The sequence below is a fragment of the Lytechinus pictus genome, chromosome 3, assembly GCF_037042905.1.
Source record: "Lytechinus pictus isolate F3 Inbred chromosome 3, Lp3.0, whole genome shotgun sequence".
NCBI classification, from domain to species: Eukaryota; Metazoa; Echinodermata; class Echinoidea; order Temnopleuroida; family Toxopneustidae; genus Lytechinus; species Lytechinus pictus.
Window position 1 is genome coordinate 40,915,963 of NC_087247.1, and position 20,297 is coordinate 40,936,259.

Sequence of the window (20,297 nt, forward strand, 5' to 3'; positions counted from 1 at the left end):
TACTGTGTTTCTCTTAAAACTCTATTTTATACAGTTAAGTGTTATACCATGTTTTCTTTTGTTATGAGAACAGTACTTGTGAATTCCACACATTCCATGTGTATGTAAGTCTTTTGGAATAGTATTTCCTCTGATCATATATCTTTAATAGAGAGCGTGGACTTCTCCTTTTTATCCCTCCCTCCCTCCCATTGTGCATCTCATAGCTTTGCTCTCACTCATTCACTTTCTCTCTCTATCTTTTATACATCTCTATGCCTATCTTTATAATTTAGTTGATTCATTTTCATACTTCTAATACTTTCAAAAGCTGATTTTCTTCCAAACACAAACTCAGTTTGTGGATTTTGTGGATCAGTTTCTTGTGGGCACAACTTTAACTTTGATTGTGAATTTTTCCATCAATAAATGTCTCTAGTTTGACATCAACTGTAAGGCATTCTGTCCCTATTTTTTATTCATTTATTAGGCCTGTTTAGCTGTATGTATTAGTTGAATTCTGTTTTCAGTGCCGAATAGTGATGGTAATGTGATGTTTAGATTTAAATAGACTTGTACTATTAACTATAGTAACACCAGTGCATATTCATATGTATTATCCATGTTATGAAATGTATAGTATCATTTGTGAAATGATAGTGTAACAAAATACTGTACTATATGTATGTATTGAAATCAATAGGTATTTTGTCAAATGGGATTTGTGATGATATACTACTCTGAACAGCTTGGCTGGTACATATTAAACTTATATGGATATTATTTGTGCAATAAACTTTAGTCTCTTCGACTGGGTTATGGTCAGCAGTTAAATGTCAATTGATTTGCTTTTTTTTATGTGTTTGTGTCCGGATTGCGGTACAAAGTCAAAATCACATACCAATTCTACCAAGGTTTGGGGTAATTTGTTCAAGTGTCATATTGAGCCTGTTTCTCACTCCCCCACTCCCTTAATTTTTTCTCATGATTGAGATGGTAGCAGATATCACTATATCACCATCAAGTTCATGCACATTTTTGTTCATGTATAATGAATAACCCTGGTGAAAATGGTGTTTCCCATGGGAGCTACCACTAAATAAATGCAATGATCAGGGCCCTGTAACACAAAGGTTAGCAATTACCAATTGAAAGAGCAATTCTGATTGCTTCCCTGTCAGTCTACTGAGCAAATTTTGCATGCTACGATGACATCGATAGGCAATTCGATTTAGTGATTAATTGCTAACCTTTGTGTTATGGGGTCCAGGGGTTAAAGAATCTGTTGCTCCTCCCCCTCCAAATCCTTATTTGTCTTTCCAGTTATTACACTATCCTGATAACAATTATGTATTGAATTAAAATAATGTTAGTATGTAACCTGGAAAAATGGGGGGGGGGGGGAGGTTGGTCCCATTTACTAGTTTTCACATATAAAAATCTTCTTTGGGATCTTGAAGGTTAATGACACTAAGAAAGAACAGAACATTTAAAACCACAAAACCTTTACTGAAAAATTGCAAACTATACGATATCAATTTACATGTAAAAATGAGTATTTATTCAAAGATTTGTGACACAATAAATAATACTTCACGAATAATATTTGTTATGATGAGAAAACATTCTTTTTTCCAATCATGAGACGTAACCCGTTTTGGTAAGCTTTTGCTTGCTACATGTAGGCTGCTAGCTTCGTCAGGCCCTCGCCTGGCAAGCTTTCCTAGCAAGCAAAAGCTTACCCCCAAAAGGTAAATTTTCGTGATTGTGGAAAAAAAAGAATGTTTTCTCATGTCTACATGCCAATCGGATGAACTTTTTCAGTAATATTTGTGTTACATTCAGTATCCCTTGTTTTTATGTTATTAGGACAGTACATTAAATACATTTAAAAAAGATAGTTAACAAAAACGTTTAATCACATCACTTTCCAATATATGTATATCGGTATCCCCAAATACATGTAGGTGTGTAAACTATGTTGTTTGGGGTGAATCGTATCATATCCTGTACATGCAAGTTTCATATATTTTAACATATCTAAAATTTCTTGACTTTTTAGACTACAAGGCCAAATTGCCAAAAAGGACTGCGGTCCAACACTTTTCTAGGACTTGACCATTTGCCAAGTGCAATCTAACTGATTAACCAATTTCAATGTCCCATGCAATGTTTATATAGGGTCAGCTCAAGGATGCTAATGAATGAAAAAAAAAAGTAAATGTTCTTCCACAATGTAGAATAAAAAACAAATTCCATAACTTATTAGAACTGATAAATACTTTGACGTTTTGCTCCTGGAAAAAAGATTATGTCAAATTTCCTGATTTTGCTTTTGGAAATGGGTATTTTCAAATTTCCTGACTTTAAAATACCGGGTAACTGTCTGAATTGTATGATTTATATTGTGTACAGTTAGGGTGTTCATACATCAATATACACTGTATGTATCTTCAAAACGGAGGTAATAGGGCTTCACTTCATATAAAGTTGTTATCAATATCTGATTCCCGAATCCTTACAAAATTTAACAAGGCTCTATCCGACGTTTTCAGTTGACAAGTTTGAACACAACCTAGTCAGTGTATTTAGAGGCCATTTGACATTTTTTTAAAGGCTGAAACAAGATATTCTACATTCAGATAAAACTTTTATATAATTTCTTTGCCACAATTAGTTTTATGCCCATGTCAAATCAAAATTTCCAATTTTCAGTAGCTTTGACTATTGATACTTCATGTACGGCAGTACTGTACTACTTTACTAATTATTCATATCAAGTGTCTTGGATTGAACCATCAACAAATGGGACAAGGAATCAGTAGGCAATGTCTTTCTCAGTTATAAGGTAATTCATTAATGAAAATGGTAAAAGCATGATAAACTTGATCTTCAAACAATGAAGTGTTTAAAAAAAAAACCTGCATGTACATTTAACCAAGGCAGGGCGTATCATAGTGCATCTTTGGCTTTCATTTGTACTGAAACAAACACTTTGTGAGCCTCTTTCAAGTATGTTAACAGAATAAGCATAATATGACCTGTTGGATATGCCGGTTCTTCAAACATTTCACTTTGCAGAAGAGTACAGTAGAACATCTTTTCTCTATTTACAAGATATGTACATAGCATATTGCATACAACTTGTAATCTTCTACAGCACATGAATTATCAAATTCATCTTGAAGAAGGGTTGAACCATGGACCTTGCTGAATATTTGATTCACAAATTATGGAGAAAAAAATGACACTTCATTTTTGTTGAGTTCACAAAGATAACCTTGTAGCATTGTCCTTTCTACTTTGGCTGAGTTAAGATTCATTTCAATGTCAGAATGTTGCTATCGACAAGCTGGAATATTCAGTTGATCATCACACTCCGCTTGATTCCATGCTTGTATTCAATCCTTCATTGCGGTACATGCCACATTTACCTAGATGCTGCAATGACAAAATAAAGACAAATGAGTAGAGAATGATATTAAAGCCATATATCTAAACCTAATTCACATTCGCGGTTAAAACAGTTAAGTTCACTAAACAAGGGAGGTCAAGGGCTTTGACAGCAGCAGCACCAAAATAATTTGGTACTGACAAAAATAAAAGTACTTACAATATATTGGTTTAGCTTAACCTTTTTTTTTTCTCTTCCACATGGACACTTCTTACTTAAATAAAATATAATTAAGACATTAAAAAAAAAAAATTAAATTTCAAATTTAAAAATGTACTGTATTTGATGTGAAGGTAGTACATGTAATACAATAAAAATGAATTGCAGATCAAGAATCACAAGCCAAATGAATAAACATAACAAAATTCTAAATTAACTAGTGTAGAAAGGTCCAAATCATTTGCAGAAATGAAGGTAAATAACATGTACACTAGTCACACAACCTGACAGACACAAAACTGATTTTACACCATTCTTTAATTGGCATTTTTTTCAAACATATCTTGAATTGAGCTGCAGAAATTGGACGAATGAAAACTTTACTTAATCCTGATTGGCTTAAAAAAGATACAGTGTAGGCTAGTTCATACATGGTTTGACAAAATTCAGACATATTTTGTGCACATACATGTATAAGGCAATACAAACATACATTGCAAAGACAGAAGAATTTTTAGGGTGGCCTGGCTTCAATAAACTGACCAATTGATAAATGTTTTTTTGGTCTATGGTTGATTGGACAAACACATGAATTTAGTATGTTAAAAGATTTTTTTTGCATGCACTAAGTATTATTTTAATATATTCTTAAAAATATTTTTTTTAAAGTTGGGCGATTTGCCTCTCGCTTTATCTTTCTGAACAAGACATATTGATGTTATAAACATGATGCTTACCTCTGAGAATTTATTAGTACGTGCACGGAAACAAGTGGGTACTGTGTCAACAGTGGGAGGTATACTGCCATATCCCATGCTTGTAGTACGATAAAGAAGGTTCTGGGGTTTGTGATTATATCCTTCAAATACCTCTGTCAGGAAGAATAGAGACAATAAATTATTACTTTTGAATACAAAATATGATTTTGTTTTTTCCACTAAAAATAATGAAATGGGTTTTCTCAAGTTACATTGCAGAATTGTCTCGAACAATCATTCAATTGGTCAAGAACATTGTTTGCTTTTACAGCGTGAAAGATTTGTTTAATAGATGAATATATTAATAACAGGAGGTCTATAGGCCTATTCAATTCTATAGATTTAAAACTAGTTGTTTAAAAGTTAAGGGTGAAAAACAAGCAAAGAATTATTTCATGAAAAGAAAAAATACTGTTTTAATATCAACAACAACTGATCATTCTACTTCTAAAATATTTGAAAACTATCTAAAAAGAAGAAAAAAACATTGAGGTTTTATTCCTGCCACTTACCAGGATTTTCAAATCTGTGTGGAAGTTTTTCTGTTCTATAGAAGTCTGATGTTTTGGCTCCACTTGTCTTCTCAAGAGTAGTTGTGGCAAGTACCTGATCACGTCCTGTCCTGTCTGTATCCATCTGTTGGAAAGAAATTTAGAATATTCTGTAAGTGTAAAGTTAGGTTTGCATGGTCATGCCTGGCCCTAGAGCTTCTATTCTAAACTTGTATTAACGTCAAGAGTTTAAATCTGACTTGGAGGTCTATTATTGATGGCATGCAATGAGTCAAAACTTTGCAGACAGTCATTATAATTATAAAAAAATATTCAATATCTTTAAAATCTGATATCATCAAAATGAAAAGCGACCTAAAATTTCCCTTTAGCATAAGTTTCTTTAGAAATTAGGATGAGTTCAGTACGGTATTCATGAAAATATTGACAAAAGATCGGCAGATTTGTCATCAAACTCACCATTAGCACCAGTTCTGAAAAAATCTGAACTTCTCAACAAGCAACACGATATCATCATTTTGCAAGCTGATATCATAAAAAGTGATAGTAACTAATACTATGTGCAAATACTAAAATGCACTTTGATTGCAGCTGAGCCGCCAAAGCGCTAAAAGAACTTTTGTTGCGTAGTGTAGCGGTAGTGAAATGGAGTGGAGCCTAGACTACACGAACATCACTTGAGGTAGGTAGGCCTTGGCCTAACGTTAGAATAGACCAAAAGCTTCAGTCTCTGTATTTTGGTTGTTCCGCTGAACTGCGTTGGCCCACTCACCATGATAGTAAAATGTCAGAAATTGTTAAATAAATCCCCAGAAACGACTGTTATTCCTGTCTACGTTAGACCTGAATGACCCGAATTCACAAAGGTGGTTTTCAAAACCCATGGTTGAATCCAACATGGTTTATGCAGATTTCCTGTATAAATTACGCTTAAACCCCTAATTTAGCGCTTATTGGGGGCGTGTATAAAAAATTCCAATGCTGATCAATCAAGGGTTCATTACATGCCGCCGCGCACAAAAAGAATCAAGCCATACAAGTTGTGTTGTGGACACCAGAAGTGGGATTGCAGCACGCGCGACCCACTAGTTAGAAATCCACTGCCAAACGCGGTTCATATGGTGCGAGGTTAGTATATGATGGGGTGTCCAAACTTCGCGCACTTTTCAAAAATATTCATCATGCTTAATTTTTTTCACAAAATATTCATAATTTATACAAAACCAATTCAAGAAATAGTTACCACATTGACGACAAGATCATAAACTATAAAATCATGGACGAAAATGTAAAGTAGGTCAAGGGGATTCGCCGGTATCGCGATCTCAAAATTCTATTCCGATTGGCGAATGCGCGATGTGCTGGAAAACCGTTCAGAAAAAGTGTGACCTAACTTCGCGGACCAAAGTTTTTGTGGACATTTAAACAAAAACTCGAGCTCAAAAAGTGAAATATTTATATCGGATTGATGGCAAAATGCTATAGAATCAGTTAGTACCACATTTATCTCACATTTTTTATGATTTCTGCTTGCAAAATGGTGATATCGTGATGACTGTTGAGAATATCAGATTTCTTCAAAACGGGCGCTATCGGTGACAAATTTGCCGATCTTTGGCCAATATTTTCATGAATACTGAACTCATCCTAAAGAAACTTACACCAAAGGGTAATTTTAGGTCGCTTTTCACGTTGATGATGTCAGATTTTAAGGATATTGGCTAGTTTTTTAGATAATGACCGTCCGCGAAGTATGGACACGCGCGAAGTTTGGACTCACTGCCATACTAATACTAACCTCGCAATACGTGTGAGTGAATGCTGATGAGTGATGCACGCTTTTGTCAGTGCGCCTAACTGATGCCTGTTAGTGTTACCACGGTAGATGCAGATGCGCTATTTTATTCATGAATCCACTGAAAAGTGGACTCATTAATTCAGAGCGGTGGACTCATGAATAAAATAGCGTGGATATTAATTTATTATTAACATAATAACATATTATAACACTTCAACAGTCCACGCCGGCAACAAGTGTCAATTTGACACACTCTCACTGGACTGGTCTGGGACAAAAAGTCAAAAGTGCACATCATCATTAGGGCCTAGGCCTATTGCCTTGGACATTTTTTAATATACGCGGTAAAATAAGCGTAATTTACTGGAAATCTGCATAGATCTAAACCACAATATGAATTCGGGCCAACACGGCCAATGTCAATGATTCTTGAAATTGAATGTGACATTACTCGTTAGGCCTTAACTCAATTAGGTCCTACTCCTAACCTAGGCCTAGGCCTACTCATTTTCTTTTTCACGTTACCTGTTCATGATGATGACGGGAATGGTCATGATGATGAGTGTCAGTTCCAGCTCGCTCCATTTTGAATTGAGGAATATTTCAGTTTCACACTGCCCTTAATATTATTAATCACTGTTAATAAATTTATGATTTCTGGTCCACTGATAAACAATTGAAAATGGCGTCTGGTTGTGTTGTCCAGGCTCAGTATGTAGCAGGGCTAGGGCCGAACATCGAATGATGCTGTCGAGCTGTCACTGACAATTATGAGCTAGCTGAGGCAACACACAGTACATGTAAACAAAACAACACGGCATGTCGATGCACGTTGCTAGGACACCAACTAAAACAAGCGGAGCCATCTCTAGCGCACATAGTAACTGAACTCAATCGCAACGTACGGTATATTGGCACGGAATTTCGCGCGCTGCTATGATTCTGCGCTATGCTTATCCAAATTGTGTCGTACGTTAAAGCCAGATAAAGCGAGCGAGCGCCAACTGCGCGCGAGCGCTGAGCATGTTATGCATATAGCTAGCGCATAGCGCATGCATGCAGCTAGCATATGCATAGACAATTACAAATAAATGCGGTAATTGCATGCTGCTACCATAGACGGTTACAGTGCTCTATGTAATAACGGTATGGTAACGTTTTGCCCGCCAAGCCTTCCGGGCGGAATCTAGCTAAGTACAGGATTGTGGATCATCACGACTTTCGCAAACAATCTTCGTGAACAATATAGGCCTAGATCTACAGACTTTTATAAGCGATGTCTTTAAAATACAAAAAGGGAAATGTGCTCAGTTGCACCTTGAAAAAGCCTGTTGATTTATATGCCAAGACTTCGGACGGTAAAGACAAACTAGGCCCAAGTTTTTGTGCTTGTGGTGTGTCTGTTGTGGATATAACCTTTCCCAACTTTGAATTTGTCGATGTAAGTTTAATAATATCCTACTCCAAGTTAAACTGTCTTATTCTCCTCCTTCTGACTTTTTATGTGTAGATGTCTAGTCTGCTTCCTTCAATCCTGAAGATTGTACTTCCTGAACTATAAAAGTAAAACAAGCTTTGCCTTTGAAAAATAAATGTAAGGTCTAAGCCTAAGGAATTCCAAATTCTTTTGTCTCAAAACCATACTAACGATAAAGTTAGGTCTAACTTCAGTTGCAATACGAACTTGAAAATATTGAGTGATGGATCGTCTCTAACTCTAAGAATTGAGTAGAGTTAGAAAATAGAGGCAGAAAATTTTGTCAGAAACCAATGCCTATAGCCTCCCTGTGTTCAAAATATGAAATATATACCGAGTTGTTGTGTGTCTGGACGATCAATTTTAGAAAGTCATTTGAAAAAATTTACAAGCGAAGCTTCATCAATTTTTAGTACAAAATGTTAGGAAATACTATAAAGAACAAAATAGAAGATGAATACAAGTATTGAATTCATATTTTTAGTGTAATCCAAAGACAAAAAAGAAGGCTTCAAAAAGATAGTGTCCGGACACCCGACCCCCCATCCTAGTATTCCTACCTTATGTTGTGATTTAATTCACCCTCGCATTACTTATTTTATTACTTTTTTTTCTTTCAATTAGATTGGAGATATCACATTCAAGAATAACTACACTGGGTTCATGTCAATGAAACTAAGGCGGAATAAAGATGATAACCAAGGTACTTGTGGGCCTACTATTTTTGGACTGTACTGAGATAACTACAATTTTGTACAGAATTTATTGTAAGAATGCCCTGATCAACTTGTGAAAAGAATTATCTGAAGAGAGTTTTCCCCTGCTTGTCCCTGTTTAGTATCATCTATTATAATTATATTTCTATTTTTATACACAATATTGATCAGTTTCCTTATGGCAAGATAATTTTTTTTTTAATTTCAAGGAAAATACATGTGAAAGAAATATCTATGCCCCAGAAAAATGTTTTATGTCAAAAAGACTATTTATCTATTCTCTTCTATTAATAGTATACCTTACAACTGAATTAATTCCAAAATCAAATATTAAATTATCAGAAGTTCAGAACTATCTTGTTTCATATTTTTAAGTTCTATAGAACAAAATTAATTGGTCAATACAAGTGTATCACAAATTGTGAGAGCAAACATTATCAGTGGAAATGAACTTCTATTACTTAAAGACCAAGACTCTGACTGGACCTAAAATGAAATTGACAAATCATATACCAATCAAAAGCTAATAAAGTACTTAAAGGGGAATGAAACCTTTGGAACAAGTAGGTTTGTGTGGAAAGAGAATAATCAAAGAATAAGATCTGAGAAAGTTTGAGAAAAAATTGACAAATAATGAGAAAGTTATTAGCATATTGCGATTACTAATGGCATGGAAATCCCTCTGTTGGCAATGTGACAAAGATGTGTGATGTCACATGTGAACAACTTTCCCTTTGATGGACTAAAAAATACCCCCAAAGTGTCTCTTTTTACTCTTATGGTGATACAAACTCTTTATCCATATGTATTCTTTGGAAATTTACATTACATGCCCTTCTATATATAGAAAGAATACATGATCTACTGATGTATGTGATAAAAGAGGCAGTTTAATTGAAATGTATACAAAACTAATAGGGAAAGTTGTTCACATGTGACATCACACATCTTTGTTGCATTGCCAATAGGACGAACTACATTACAATAATGATCTAAAGTTCAAATGATCATAACTTTCCTATATTATTCATTCAATTTTTCTCAAACTTTTGTTGATCTTTTTCTTTGATTTTTCTGATTTTTACACAAGCTATCTTGTTCCAAAGGTTTCATTTTCCTTTAATACAGGAATGCAAGCTTTATGCATTTTCGCTGCTTGACAGCTGAGTACCGTATTTTGCTTAAAAATAGCTCCAATATCGGGCTTCGAAAGTAGACTTTCTTGTATTTAAATGCTTTCACCGGCCTCGAGACCGTGACGTCATGTGTAAAAATCGGTGTAATTCCAGTTGTACACAGAAAAAACTTTCAGAATACACATTTTATTTTCTTCACTTCTGTCACATAGAGATATCATAAATATCTTTTCCTGCAAGCTTGACTTGATGAAATCTACAGCTTTTGACTAGTTTTCACTTTTTTTAATTTCCTGCTTATTTGGCACAGCTTTCGAATTTTATCTGCATTCAGATTAAGTGTAACAAGCTTTCCTGACATAGTAATTTAGGCCCAATAAGAGCTAAGAAAAGAAATCACAAAACTTCTAGTGAAGAGTTATAGGTTTCCATCCATTTGAGCAATGAATGATTGTCATTTTTTTCTGCAAAGAAAAAAAAATTGAATCGTCCATCTGAAAAGCAGAAAAATAACCCGCTTTTTCAGTGTACAAGCCTATGGAATCACAACGCTTTTAACACAACACGGATCCTGAGGCTGGAGAAAGGCAATTGAAATCCTTTTGTCCAAAATCCTCCGTGAAACCTGTTAATTTTATTTTTTCTTAAGCAAAATACTCAGCTGTCAAGCGGTGAATATGCATAAAACTTACCGTATACTGATGTACCTTACATATTTCCCATTTATCAATTGTACTTTTAGCTTCGGTCTGGGTCTTTAATTAACTTGATTGAGTAACTTCATTATGAAATAGTATTGGAAACAAGAATGCATTTTTTAAAGCATAAGTGAAACACCTCCGTCAGCATGATCAGCGTGTTGTGTTTCCTACATGTAATTAAACTTGGAATGGACTGTAAAGCACTACTGTTAAACTTGGGCTTGAGAATTCAAAATCAGTTAGGCAAATACAGTGAAACCATTACAGGAACTACAAAGGCTACAAGTGCAAGGCTTGTATTAGTACTTAGTAGTAGTTTCAAAAGTTAGTACCAAAGCCCGCCTTCTTATCATCTCAAAGGATACTTGAGATAATTCCCAGTATCATCTCTTTAGAATCAAGATGGTCCATAGTAAACCAACAACAAGACACTCTTCAAATAATTTTTTTTACAATCTTATAAGGGCAATTAAGAGATGCTACCAGCAGTCTCTATATCCAAGAACAATGCCCCGATGGAATAAACTCCCAGATACCATAAGGGAGGCTATAGTCAACCACCCCCAAAATTTAAAGAATTCCTGTGATAAATGTGGACCCAGTTTTTCCATCGTGAGCATACTTCTTTTTAATCTGAGGTGCACTATTATTTACTACCACCACAACCTTAGGTAGAGTTGCTGTACTTATTTTCCTTTTTTCATTGCTTTGAAGGTGGGTGTAAATGGTTAACATGTATCAAACCAACCCAGCTGATGCCTGATGTACATTGTGATATCTCTTCTCAGGATTACTTCACATTTACAAGAGATCAGGTGAGCACTGCAAATCAGCCAGTATTAAATTGTATCATTGTATTCAGAATCACTCTTTAGTATTTGTGCTGTTACACTTTATCTTGATATCTAAGAAGGTAATGTAACAATGAGCAAGACTAGAATTCAATCCAATAACTCTCAATTTTGAAAGGTCAGACCGTCAGTGATTACTGATACTCATAATGCCATAATTTGTCTGATGGAATCATATGTCAAAGCACAATGCCTTGAAGAGATGGATGCAGTCTGTGCATTTTTTATGCAAATTTATCAAATTTGTATTTTGTAATTGTATCAAGATGCTGGTTTCACCTGACAAGGTTACTGCACTTCGTCTGATCCTGCAGCAGCCGTCTTCGGTCTGGGCCATCTTCGGGGTCGACAATGTGGTAATCACAGAATATAATGAAGAGGTGGGAATCAAACTTGATTTGAATTTATAATAGTGTTGATTTTTTTTTTACCTAATTGCTAAGAAAGCATGAATGCTTGTAAGCAAGCAACCAGAGGACCATCGGCTTAACTCTAAAAGGACTAGGCTATTTTGGATGTATTGAGGACTAGGGGGGGGGGGGGTCATGGCCCCCCTTCTGATCTCGGCCGCCATTTGCGTGATCGCGCTGAAATTTGACAGGCGCCATTTTTACCACATAAACTACAAGGTTAGGTAGTATTAAAAAAAATTCTACAAATAATTATTTTTTATTTATTATGAATAAAATATGCAAATTAATTCATGAAAAACATTTGCATATTTAACACCCAATTTCTTCTTTTTTGCAGATGTCATCTTTGTAATCTAATTTAAAGGTTTCCACAAAGAAAAATTGCTTTATGTATTTCTTTGTTTTTAGAATTTCTTATGTATTTCTTTGTTTTTCATCTTTTGTTTTTCAATGGAAATTATTATAGACCATTTAACAACTAGATTAAACCCTAAATTGATTAAGCAGACCAATAAGAACGAAAAATGATCACCCTTTTATGAATTTCATCTCTCATAGACTTTGTACACAAAGTATAATAATGAGCCATTTTCGGTGTGACATTGTCTTGTAAAAAGTCACATGACGTATGTGGTAAATTTGGTCTCAAAATATGCACGAGACTTCAAAGAAAAAAGTTATACAATATTTCGGCGTTATCTTTTTTGCATTTCAGAAATATTGCGCGAAGCGTCGAGGGGGGCCATCATGCCCCCCCTGTCGTATTAGGGTTAAGGTCCTCTCCAAGGGACATTGTAATGAGGATTATTGCCTTATCAAAGGGCACTAGCGCACCAAGTGGGAATCGAACCCGAGTCATTTGATTCCAAAACCCCCGCTCTACCGGCTGAGCTATTGTGCCTTCTCAATGAACTTGATATACATTGGGAGTGGCGTTTTTAGTTTCAAAAATCTGAAGCCAAATGGACCTTTTGTTTTCTAAATAGTGATTGACATTTATGATTAATTGTTAATAGGTTTCTGTGCTGGAATAATCATATGACAAGCCATTGATGGCTCAAATTCATTTTACTAAATGTATCATAAGGGATATCAACTTAATTTTTTCCTTTGTATTACAAGGGATATTAACTATCTACATAACTTCTTTCATCTTCTCTGAATAACTTATTTTATGTCCGTTCTGTAGATTTAATGACTGTCCTTCATATCCCCCATGAGAAATAAAAAGTACAGTGACATGAATTCTTTGTATCTGTCTCAATTATGTTCCAATAACATGCTTATTTTAGTACACTTTGATTAATTTTTTTCAGAGAGTGACTGTTCCTCCAATGGTAGAATGGTTGGAAAAGCATCAGTATAAATTGGCTCAGTCACCTCGACCTGGCTCAAAGGTAATGATTTTTATCTTTTTTTATTTGTCATTCAAAGAAACACCTTTAATATTTACCTTCAGTCCCATGAAAAGACAATGCGGTGGATTCACAATACGGTAGCAGCAGACAGACCGAAATTTGCAATGCCTCATCGGAAAAAGTCGACATCTTTTGCGCGAGCCAGTACTAAAATGCATGCATGCATGTGATTATTCAGTGCTTGCCGACACGGCTCGACTGGATATCCCATTTACTCTGGTCCATGAGGTGGGAGAGAAATTTGCCCGCGTATTTCTGTGCGAAATTTAAACTGTTTTTTAGTGAATTCTTGCAATATAGTTTTCATTTTTAAGCATCACAGTCACATTATAGTACACAAGCACTATGCGCTGCCTGCGCCTGCGTGCAATGTCAGCCCCAAGGTTAGATATTAGAAATTAGGCCTGTTTGCTGCATCCGATAGATGCCGCAACATATTGTGAATCCACCGAATGGAATAGACAGGATGGTGTTTCGTAAAGCTGTCTATATTTGATGCTGACTTAACAAGACATGATTGGTGGCATGTTCTAAGGTAGTTAATTTCAGTTAATCTTATTTCCACCAGCCAAAGCGGGAATCAGATCTATGTACATTAAAATTCTTAATAGGAATCTGAATGCACAATTCATAATTTGATGAGTGTTACTGGAAATTCACTGTTTTAAAACCTGAAGAAGTATCTTGTTCTCTCAAGAATGTATCAGTAGTTGTGCGTATATTCTTCCCCTTTTTACCAACAGATTGTGATTTTTAAAGTTAATTTTGCAAGTATAAGTCTTTATCCCATAAAACTTTTATATAATGGTCATGAGGACAAATTTAATTCCAGGTGACAGGTCACTATGCAAAAGTCATTTGAGGTCAATGAACTTTGGATTCAACTGTCAAATGAGTGTCTGTTGTATTTTTTGTCTCTCATTTAAAGATTATTCATTGTACAGGTAGTTGTTTTCAAATCAACACTGCTGTTACATTGAACTGCAATCCAATAATATTGAAAATGATATTTGTTTTAATTGATTTTAACTTATTGTCTTGAATAGAGTTTATTGCCCGTTGATGAGATTGCAGCAGGAGTACAGAGGCTTTGGGCTCTGACAGCTAAGGTACAGGAGCAGCAGACAGAGAGTGCCCTAGGAAGATTTGATGTAAGTCTGTTATCATTCAGTGAATGTTGGCCTCAACTCGCAAAGATGGTGTTGATAAATCGGTGGTCTGAAACCATGGATTATGTAGATTCTATGCTTGTTTCAAAAGTTACAACATGAATGAGCCTACTACTCATTAATTTACATTTACAGTTGACTTAAACGCAGTAACCTCAAAACCAAAAATTAATTTAGCACTCAATGACAATAGCACAACTTTATTATTTAATGCTTTCTCATTATACGCATTGCATTAAGCGTGATTAATGCATGAATATGCAAAACAAGTCTTTCTTTAATGCAACGGGCCCCAGATCACAGATTCAAAGCCACCTTTGTGAATTCAGGCCTGTCAGTTTGCGAGGGAGACCTGATTGGCAAAATGGTGTTAGATGTAAATAAAATGCATAGTTATGAGATCATATGTTACTTCTGTGACACTTTCATTTCACAACGATGCTATGTGCTTGCACAGAGCAGACACTCCCGAAAATGTTCATAACATTTTTTTTCTTCAAATAAAATTGTCACAGACGTTTTGTCACAAATCTGAAGCTCCCCAAAGGAGCACTGGGCTAATAGGACATTCCAAAAAGCTGATAAAATCCATGAAAATCGTATATAATGATGAGATGTGTGTTAAATGTCAAAGTCTTGTATACAAGACAAGGGGGAGACTTACTGATGTTTATCTCTTTGTATCTGTATTGTCATCAAGGTTGATGGTAGCTATGAAGTCAATCTCTTGTCCTATACCTGAAGCACCCTTCTCAGTATGACAATGATGATCAAGGGAGAGATTACTAGAGCCAAGATGATGAACAGAAGCATGGGTGTAAAGACCACTCAGCATAATGAGGTATATCTTGAAAACCTTGAAGGTGATTATCAGATGTAGCCTGCAGAAGATTTCAGTTTGTTCGGTCAGGCAATAGAAGTTTCTGTTTGGTACTTAGTGCAATGAAGGCAGTGCACCTTGCACTAATCTGATGTAGAGAATTGTACACTTATGTGACCAGATAGTCATGGCTCAAGGCTGATTCATAAAGCTGTTAAATAAGATGCCTCATTTTTAGTGTAGTATTTTAAGATAACAGGAGGAGCCTTCTATTATTATGTATTAAAATCAAATCTTGAAAAATAACAAATTTCACATTTAAATACTTGTTATTATAATGATCATCCTTATATAAAAGAATTTGAATTCATCTTGGCCTGATAGGAATTCAAATGATTTGCAGTCAACCTGATTTATCACCCAACTTTCATAAAGTTGAACTTTATAATACCCCACCCTAGCTAGTATTCTATGCTATACATTCTATTCAATGTGTCACAAAAATGAACTTTATTTCGTGGCTGTAATAAGATATTTTCTGTATTATGGTTACACTTTTTGAGATTATTTTTCTTCGGTTACTCAGAAATATTATGCAGTGCTTTCAGTAACATTTAGTTTTTGAAATCAAATTGATTTCTTAATGATTTTGATTAAGAATTTTGGCTTGATTTTTGTTAGTGAAAGTAAAATGCAGAATATAGAGATAAAGGCAATTTAAGTAATATCTTTTAAGTAATATGAATTTTACTCTACCGGTATTTATTGAGATATAAATATTTTTAGCCCGGACCATCCCTTTAAGTCATTGAAGCTTAACTGTAAGTTGAATCATAGTTTGACTTATCCACCTTTAATCCTTCTTCACCTGTGTTATTTCAATGGGTTGCATGATCATTTTATTTTTTTAGAATTCAATTCAGAAGATTGAGTTATATTTTTTTCAATCCTGTCTTTCTTGATAAAAGGGGCATTATCATGAAATTGGGGACGACCATTCATTTGTAAATCAGGGCTTTTTGTTCAGTCACATGCACCGGTTCCCCATTTCCAACTCCATTCACTTTGCACTCATGTCAGCATACAATCAGCGTGTGGTGCCCCAAAACCACAATTTGGCCTTGAAGGGAAAGAAGAAATTAAGAAGAAAGGAATTTGATGTACCAAATTAAAATTGCAATACATTGTCATTAATATCATTGGTCTAGTGTTTCTATATTTACTAGGAATGTAAGTCATTGCATAATGTCCTCTGATTTTACTCAGTTGCAACAGATGTTTGTATTCACTTTTTACTCAACTTCCTAATCTCTCTCTCTTAAATCTCTTAACCCTAAAAAGACCGGGGGGGGGGGGGGGGGCATGATGCCCCCCTCAACGTTTTGTGCGATATTTTCCGGAACAAGAAAAGATAGCGCCGCAGAATTTCATTACTTTTTTCTTTGAAGCCTCGTGCAACCTTTGAGACCAAATTCGCGACGTTAGGGTTATAGCATCACAACACATGACTTTTTATGAGACAATGCCATGCTGAATTTTTTTTTTACTTCATGTACATGTACAAAGTCCATGGGAGATGAAATTCATAAAAGGGTGATTATTTGTTATTCTAATTGGTCTGCTTAATTGATTTAGGGTCAAATTTAGTTGCTAATTGGTTTGTAATAATGCTTTCTATCAGATGTCACATTTCTTCCAGAGGTATGTTTGATTGCTGTAACTACATCTCTTTTTTTTACCTTTGTCTATTTTAATAAATTCATCAACATTTGCATACATAGGAACATGGCCTTTACCATTAACCAGTGCCTCATCTTTTACCAAGTTCTTTTTCTCATTATTTCTTTTCATATTTGACACATCAGAACAATTAGTTCTCTTTACTCTGATCGTTTTCTGAAACTGACCTTTCTTATTCCTTTTTTGTGCTTGTCCTTTCTTGCCACCAGCATAAACTCAAAAAGATTGTAAACACATATGCATCTTGATACTGTTTTTCATTAGACAAGGCATTTTTAACAGATGATAAATCCTTTGCTTCTTTCACTGCATCATTGCTTTTACTAGCTTTTGTCAGATCTTTCACCGTATTCATGACGAATGATTCCAACTCCTACTTCTTGCATATTGGTTTCACTATCGAGTGTTTCTCCATGCAATTCAGTACTTTCTTCAAATTCAGGATTACTCTCAGAGTCCAATGGTATTGTTGAATCATTTTCCACATCTAAATCTACACACACATCACTTTGTTATGAATTATCTCCTCATTAGAAATTTGACTCTGAAGACTACCGGTATTGCTTTCATGACCAAGTTGAATGAAACATGACTCCTGATCTGATTTTACTTTTAGCTCATTACATGTAAGTTCAAACTGAGTATTATTAAGATTGCACTGCAATGACCTTGCTAATCTCAAGCAATGATTGTGTATACCTTTCACAGAACAAGTGTAGAGTAGAATACTTTTCCAATCTCATCAACGCATCCAGATTGGTTTCTTCCATGAGGGTCAAAGATGCATTTAGAGCAATGTTCTGTCCGCGGACGACCCTAAAATTGACCCTTTTTTTGCGATTTTGGTAATGGTCATGCAGTCCCTAAATAACATTGAGTGGCAGTACCGGGTGATATATATGTCTGTACCTACCACATTTACATATGTTGTGACAAATGGACCATTGAAAACAATGTGTATACATGTTATCTGAATGAATTCATGGATTTGTATAATTTCATGTAAGCATTTAAGAAAAGCTTACAATGCACTTCGTGCCTACTGACAATACTATGTTTTAAAATCAAAATGACTCAACCTCAATGGAACTCCTACCAAATACCGGTACAACAATACAAAATTTATTATCTCCTACTCTACCTCAAAAATAATTTCTTAATCTGAAGATAGCATTTTATGTTATAACTCATTGCTTGATGCAACTTGTAAATGATCTATGCCCCATTAGCAGGTAGTTTTTATGGCCTGCCGACCAGAATTGGCCCATATCGATTCTCCAGAAGGCCAACATTTGCGCTCCATCATTATACCTGATGGCATCTCGTATTTAATACTAGATCTTGAAGACCTTCCCAAATAAGGCACAATGAATACTGCAGTATCCCGTCCTGCCTAGCTTCTGCTGTGTCATGGGTGCAGACAGGACAATTCCAATGAGGACCTGTACATTATGTATTTTTGATGAGTAAAGGAGGGATTTATTGAGATGGCTCCTCATCCTTTAGAAGTTCTACATGTAGTGTAATAAAGAGTGACATTCTATATCTCTTGAGAAAGGTTCTTCTGTTGAATTTATAAAATGTTCTTCAATATCAGAGTTGTTGGTTACTTCACATCTTAGGTGTATACACATAAATATTGTTTCCCACAGAGATTGAACGTTGATGACACAGCACTAGTAAAATATGTCCATACAAATCTATGATCAGCTAACCATTACATAAAGAGTTGTAGTTACACACAAATACCAGTTGTGGTACAAATCTCATACCGAATCCAATTAAATGACCAAGTGTCTTTGTCTGGAGAAAAATATGTGCCAAAGGATTCTTGAATGATTGATTGTGTAATGTGCTTGACCTCATGCAAATTTACCCTTTTTGCAATAGCAATATGGATATGGCCATTGCTGGTTGGCTGTAACTCCTTTAGAAAGGTTGCCAGGTGTGGATGTTATGCTGTCAATTGTATCTTGTTGAATCGGGTTCCACACTTGTTGAAGTAACTCCATGGCAACTTTGTGTCTGTATGCTGCTTTAGTGTGTCCAGGCCCCTTTCTTGGATATCCCTTAAGGATTTCCTAAATCTGGATGAATATAGTAAATAACTGTGCATGTTATTACTGGTTAGGGCCGAGTCAATATGTACAGTACACGCCTTTCAAGTGATCGTTAAAGCATAAAAATGTATCGATTTTGGCACCCTTTTGGCGGAAGTAAGTAAAAAATTCCTGAAAAGTTGATGAAAGATGATGGTACTTTCAGTTCATGTCACACTTAGTCAATTAACATGAAAATCTACCTCTGGGTCCACATTAAAGGGATCGTTTAACTTTGTGAGCAGCTGATTTAAAAAATTCTCAAACTGAGTTGAAACGTGCGTATGAGTGCCTGTATTTGTCCTCAAAAACCCTGAAACAGACCAAAATATAGGATGAAAAACTCTAATTTAGATACAAGTAGCAATTTATTAGCCTGATTTTGAGAACCGTCTAATAGACGGGTTCAGCTTATGACCAGTTTTCTCCAATTCAAAAAGTCCGTTGGCTATTTTGACTGCCTTCTGTTGTGTGTATCTCCTATACACACACTATTAGCTGCACTGTACATTCAGTGTATACCTTGTACACACTGTATGTAGGTCATGCTGTGTTCATCTAGGATTAATGTGTTGTGGTGCACAGATTTCCTGTATACACATAGTCATTGAAACCAACTCCCAATTATTCCAAACTTTGGTTTACATCTCCAAGGTTTTAAAATTGATCCTGTTAATATAATACTTTGAAACTTTTGGGATGGTATTTTTACACTATAAGCCTAATGTTTAGCCCATTTTCAGGAACCAAAAGGAGAATTTTTTAAATCAGAACAAAGTGAAATGATCACTTTAAGAATATATAAAAAATAATCAAAATTTGGGCTATACACAAATTACAAAATTCTTAGAAAAGTTATATACCTAAACTTTATGCCAATTGATAAGCCAAGAATGATAGGAATCATTAATATTGAATATATTTATGCCGTATATAAAAATCCATAATGCACTACAACATTGATGGCTATTTCATGGATGTGAAGGTACATGTATGAAATGTGACATTTCAGCAAGGAAGGCTGGTTTCTCTTTTTTAACTACCACCAGCCGCCTGTTTATTTATAGGGTTTAAATGTTTTCATAATAAACGCAATG

The 20,297-nt window shown here is 35.1% G+C and overlaps 2 protein-coding genes across 2 annotated transcripts; one reads left to right on the forward strand and one right to left on the reverse strand.

The window, feature by feature from the left end:
- Positions 1 to 1,517: 1,517 nt before the first annotated feature.
- On the reverse strand, positions 1,518 to 7,694 carry LOC129257229 (piercer of microtubule wall 2 protein-like). Its single transcript, XM_054895512.2, has 4 exons — positions 7,186 to 7,694; positions 4,863 to 4,986; positions 4,330 to 4,463; positions 1,518 to 3,420 (listed from the first exon to the last, which is right to left on the reverse strand). The coding sequence occupies exons 1-4, from the start codon at positions 7,243 to 7,245 to the stop codon at positions 3,352 to 3,354; spliced, it is 387 nt and encodes a 128-aa protein (XP_054751487.1). The 5' UTR covers positions 7,246 to 7,694; the 3' UTR covers positions 1,518 to 3,351.
- Positions 7,643 to 16,704, forward strand: LOC129257228 (nicolin-1-like). Its single transcript, XM_054895511.2, has 7 exons — positions 7,643 to 8,101; positions 8,762 to 8,840; positions 11,405 to 11,505; positions 11,808 to 11,921; positions 13,271 to 13,351; positions 14,419 to 14,523; positions 15,242 to 16,704. Exons 1-7 carry the CDS (start codon positions 7,937 to 7,939, stop codon positions 15,281 to 15,283), a joined length of 687 nt encoding a protein of 228 aa, XP_054751486.2. The 5' UTR covers positions 7,643 to 7,936; the 3' UTR covers positions 15,284 to 16,704.
- The last annotated feature ends 3,593 nt before the right edge of the window (positions 16,705 to 20,297 follow it).

Bases quoted from the DNA above. Each gene is read 5' to 3' on its own strand.
- LOC129257228 (XM_054895511.2), top strand. From the start codon at position 7,937: ATGTCTTTAAAATACAAAAAGGGAAATGTGCTCAGTTGCACCTTGAAA. The intron at 8,841-11,404 runs GTACTTGTGGGC...ATTGCTTTGAAG, and splicing joins GAATAAAGATGATAACCAAG to GTGGGTGTAAATGGTTAACA. The intron at 11,922-13,270 runs GTGGGAATCAAA...AATTTTTTTCAG, and splicing joins TCACAGAATATAATGAAGAG to AGAGTGACTGTTCCTCCAAT.
- LOC129257229 (XM_054895512.2), bottom strand. From the start codon at position 7,245: ATGGAGCGAGCTGGAACTGACACTCATCATCATGACCATTCCCGTCAT. The intron at 4,987-7,185 runs GTAACGTGAAAA...TCTTTCCAACAG, and splicing joins CCCGTCATCATCATGAACAG to ATGGATACAGACAGGACAGG. The intron at 4,464-4,862 runs GTAAGTGGCAGG...TCTTCCTGACAG, and splicing joins ACACAGATTTGAAAATCCTG to AGGTATTTGAAGGATATAAT.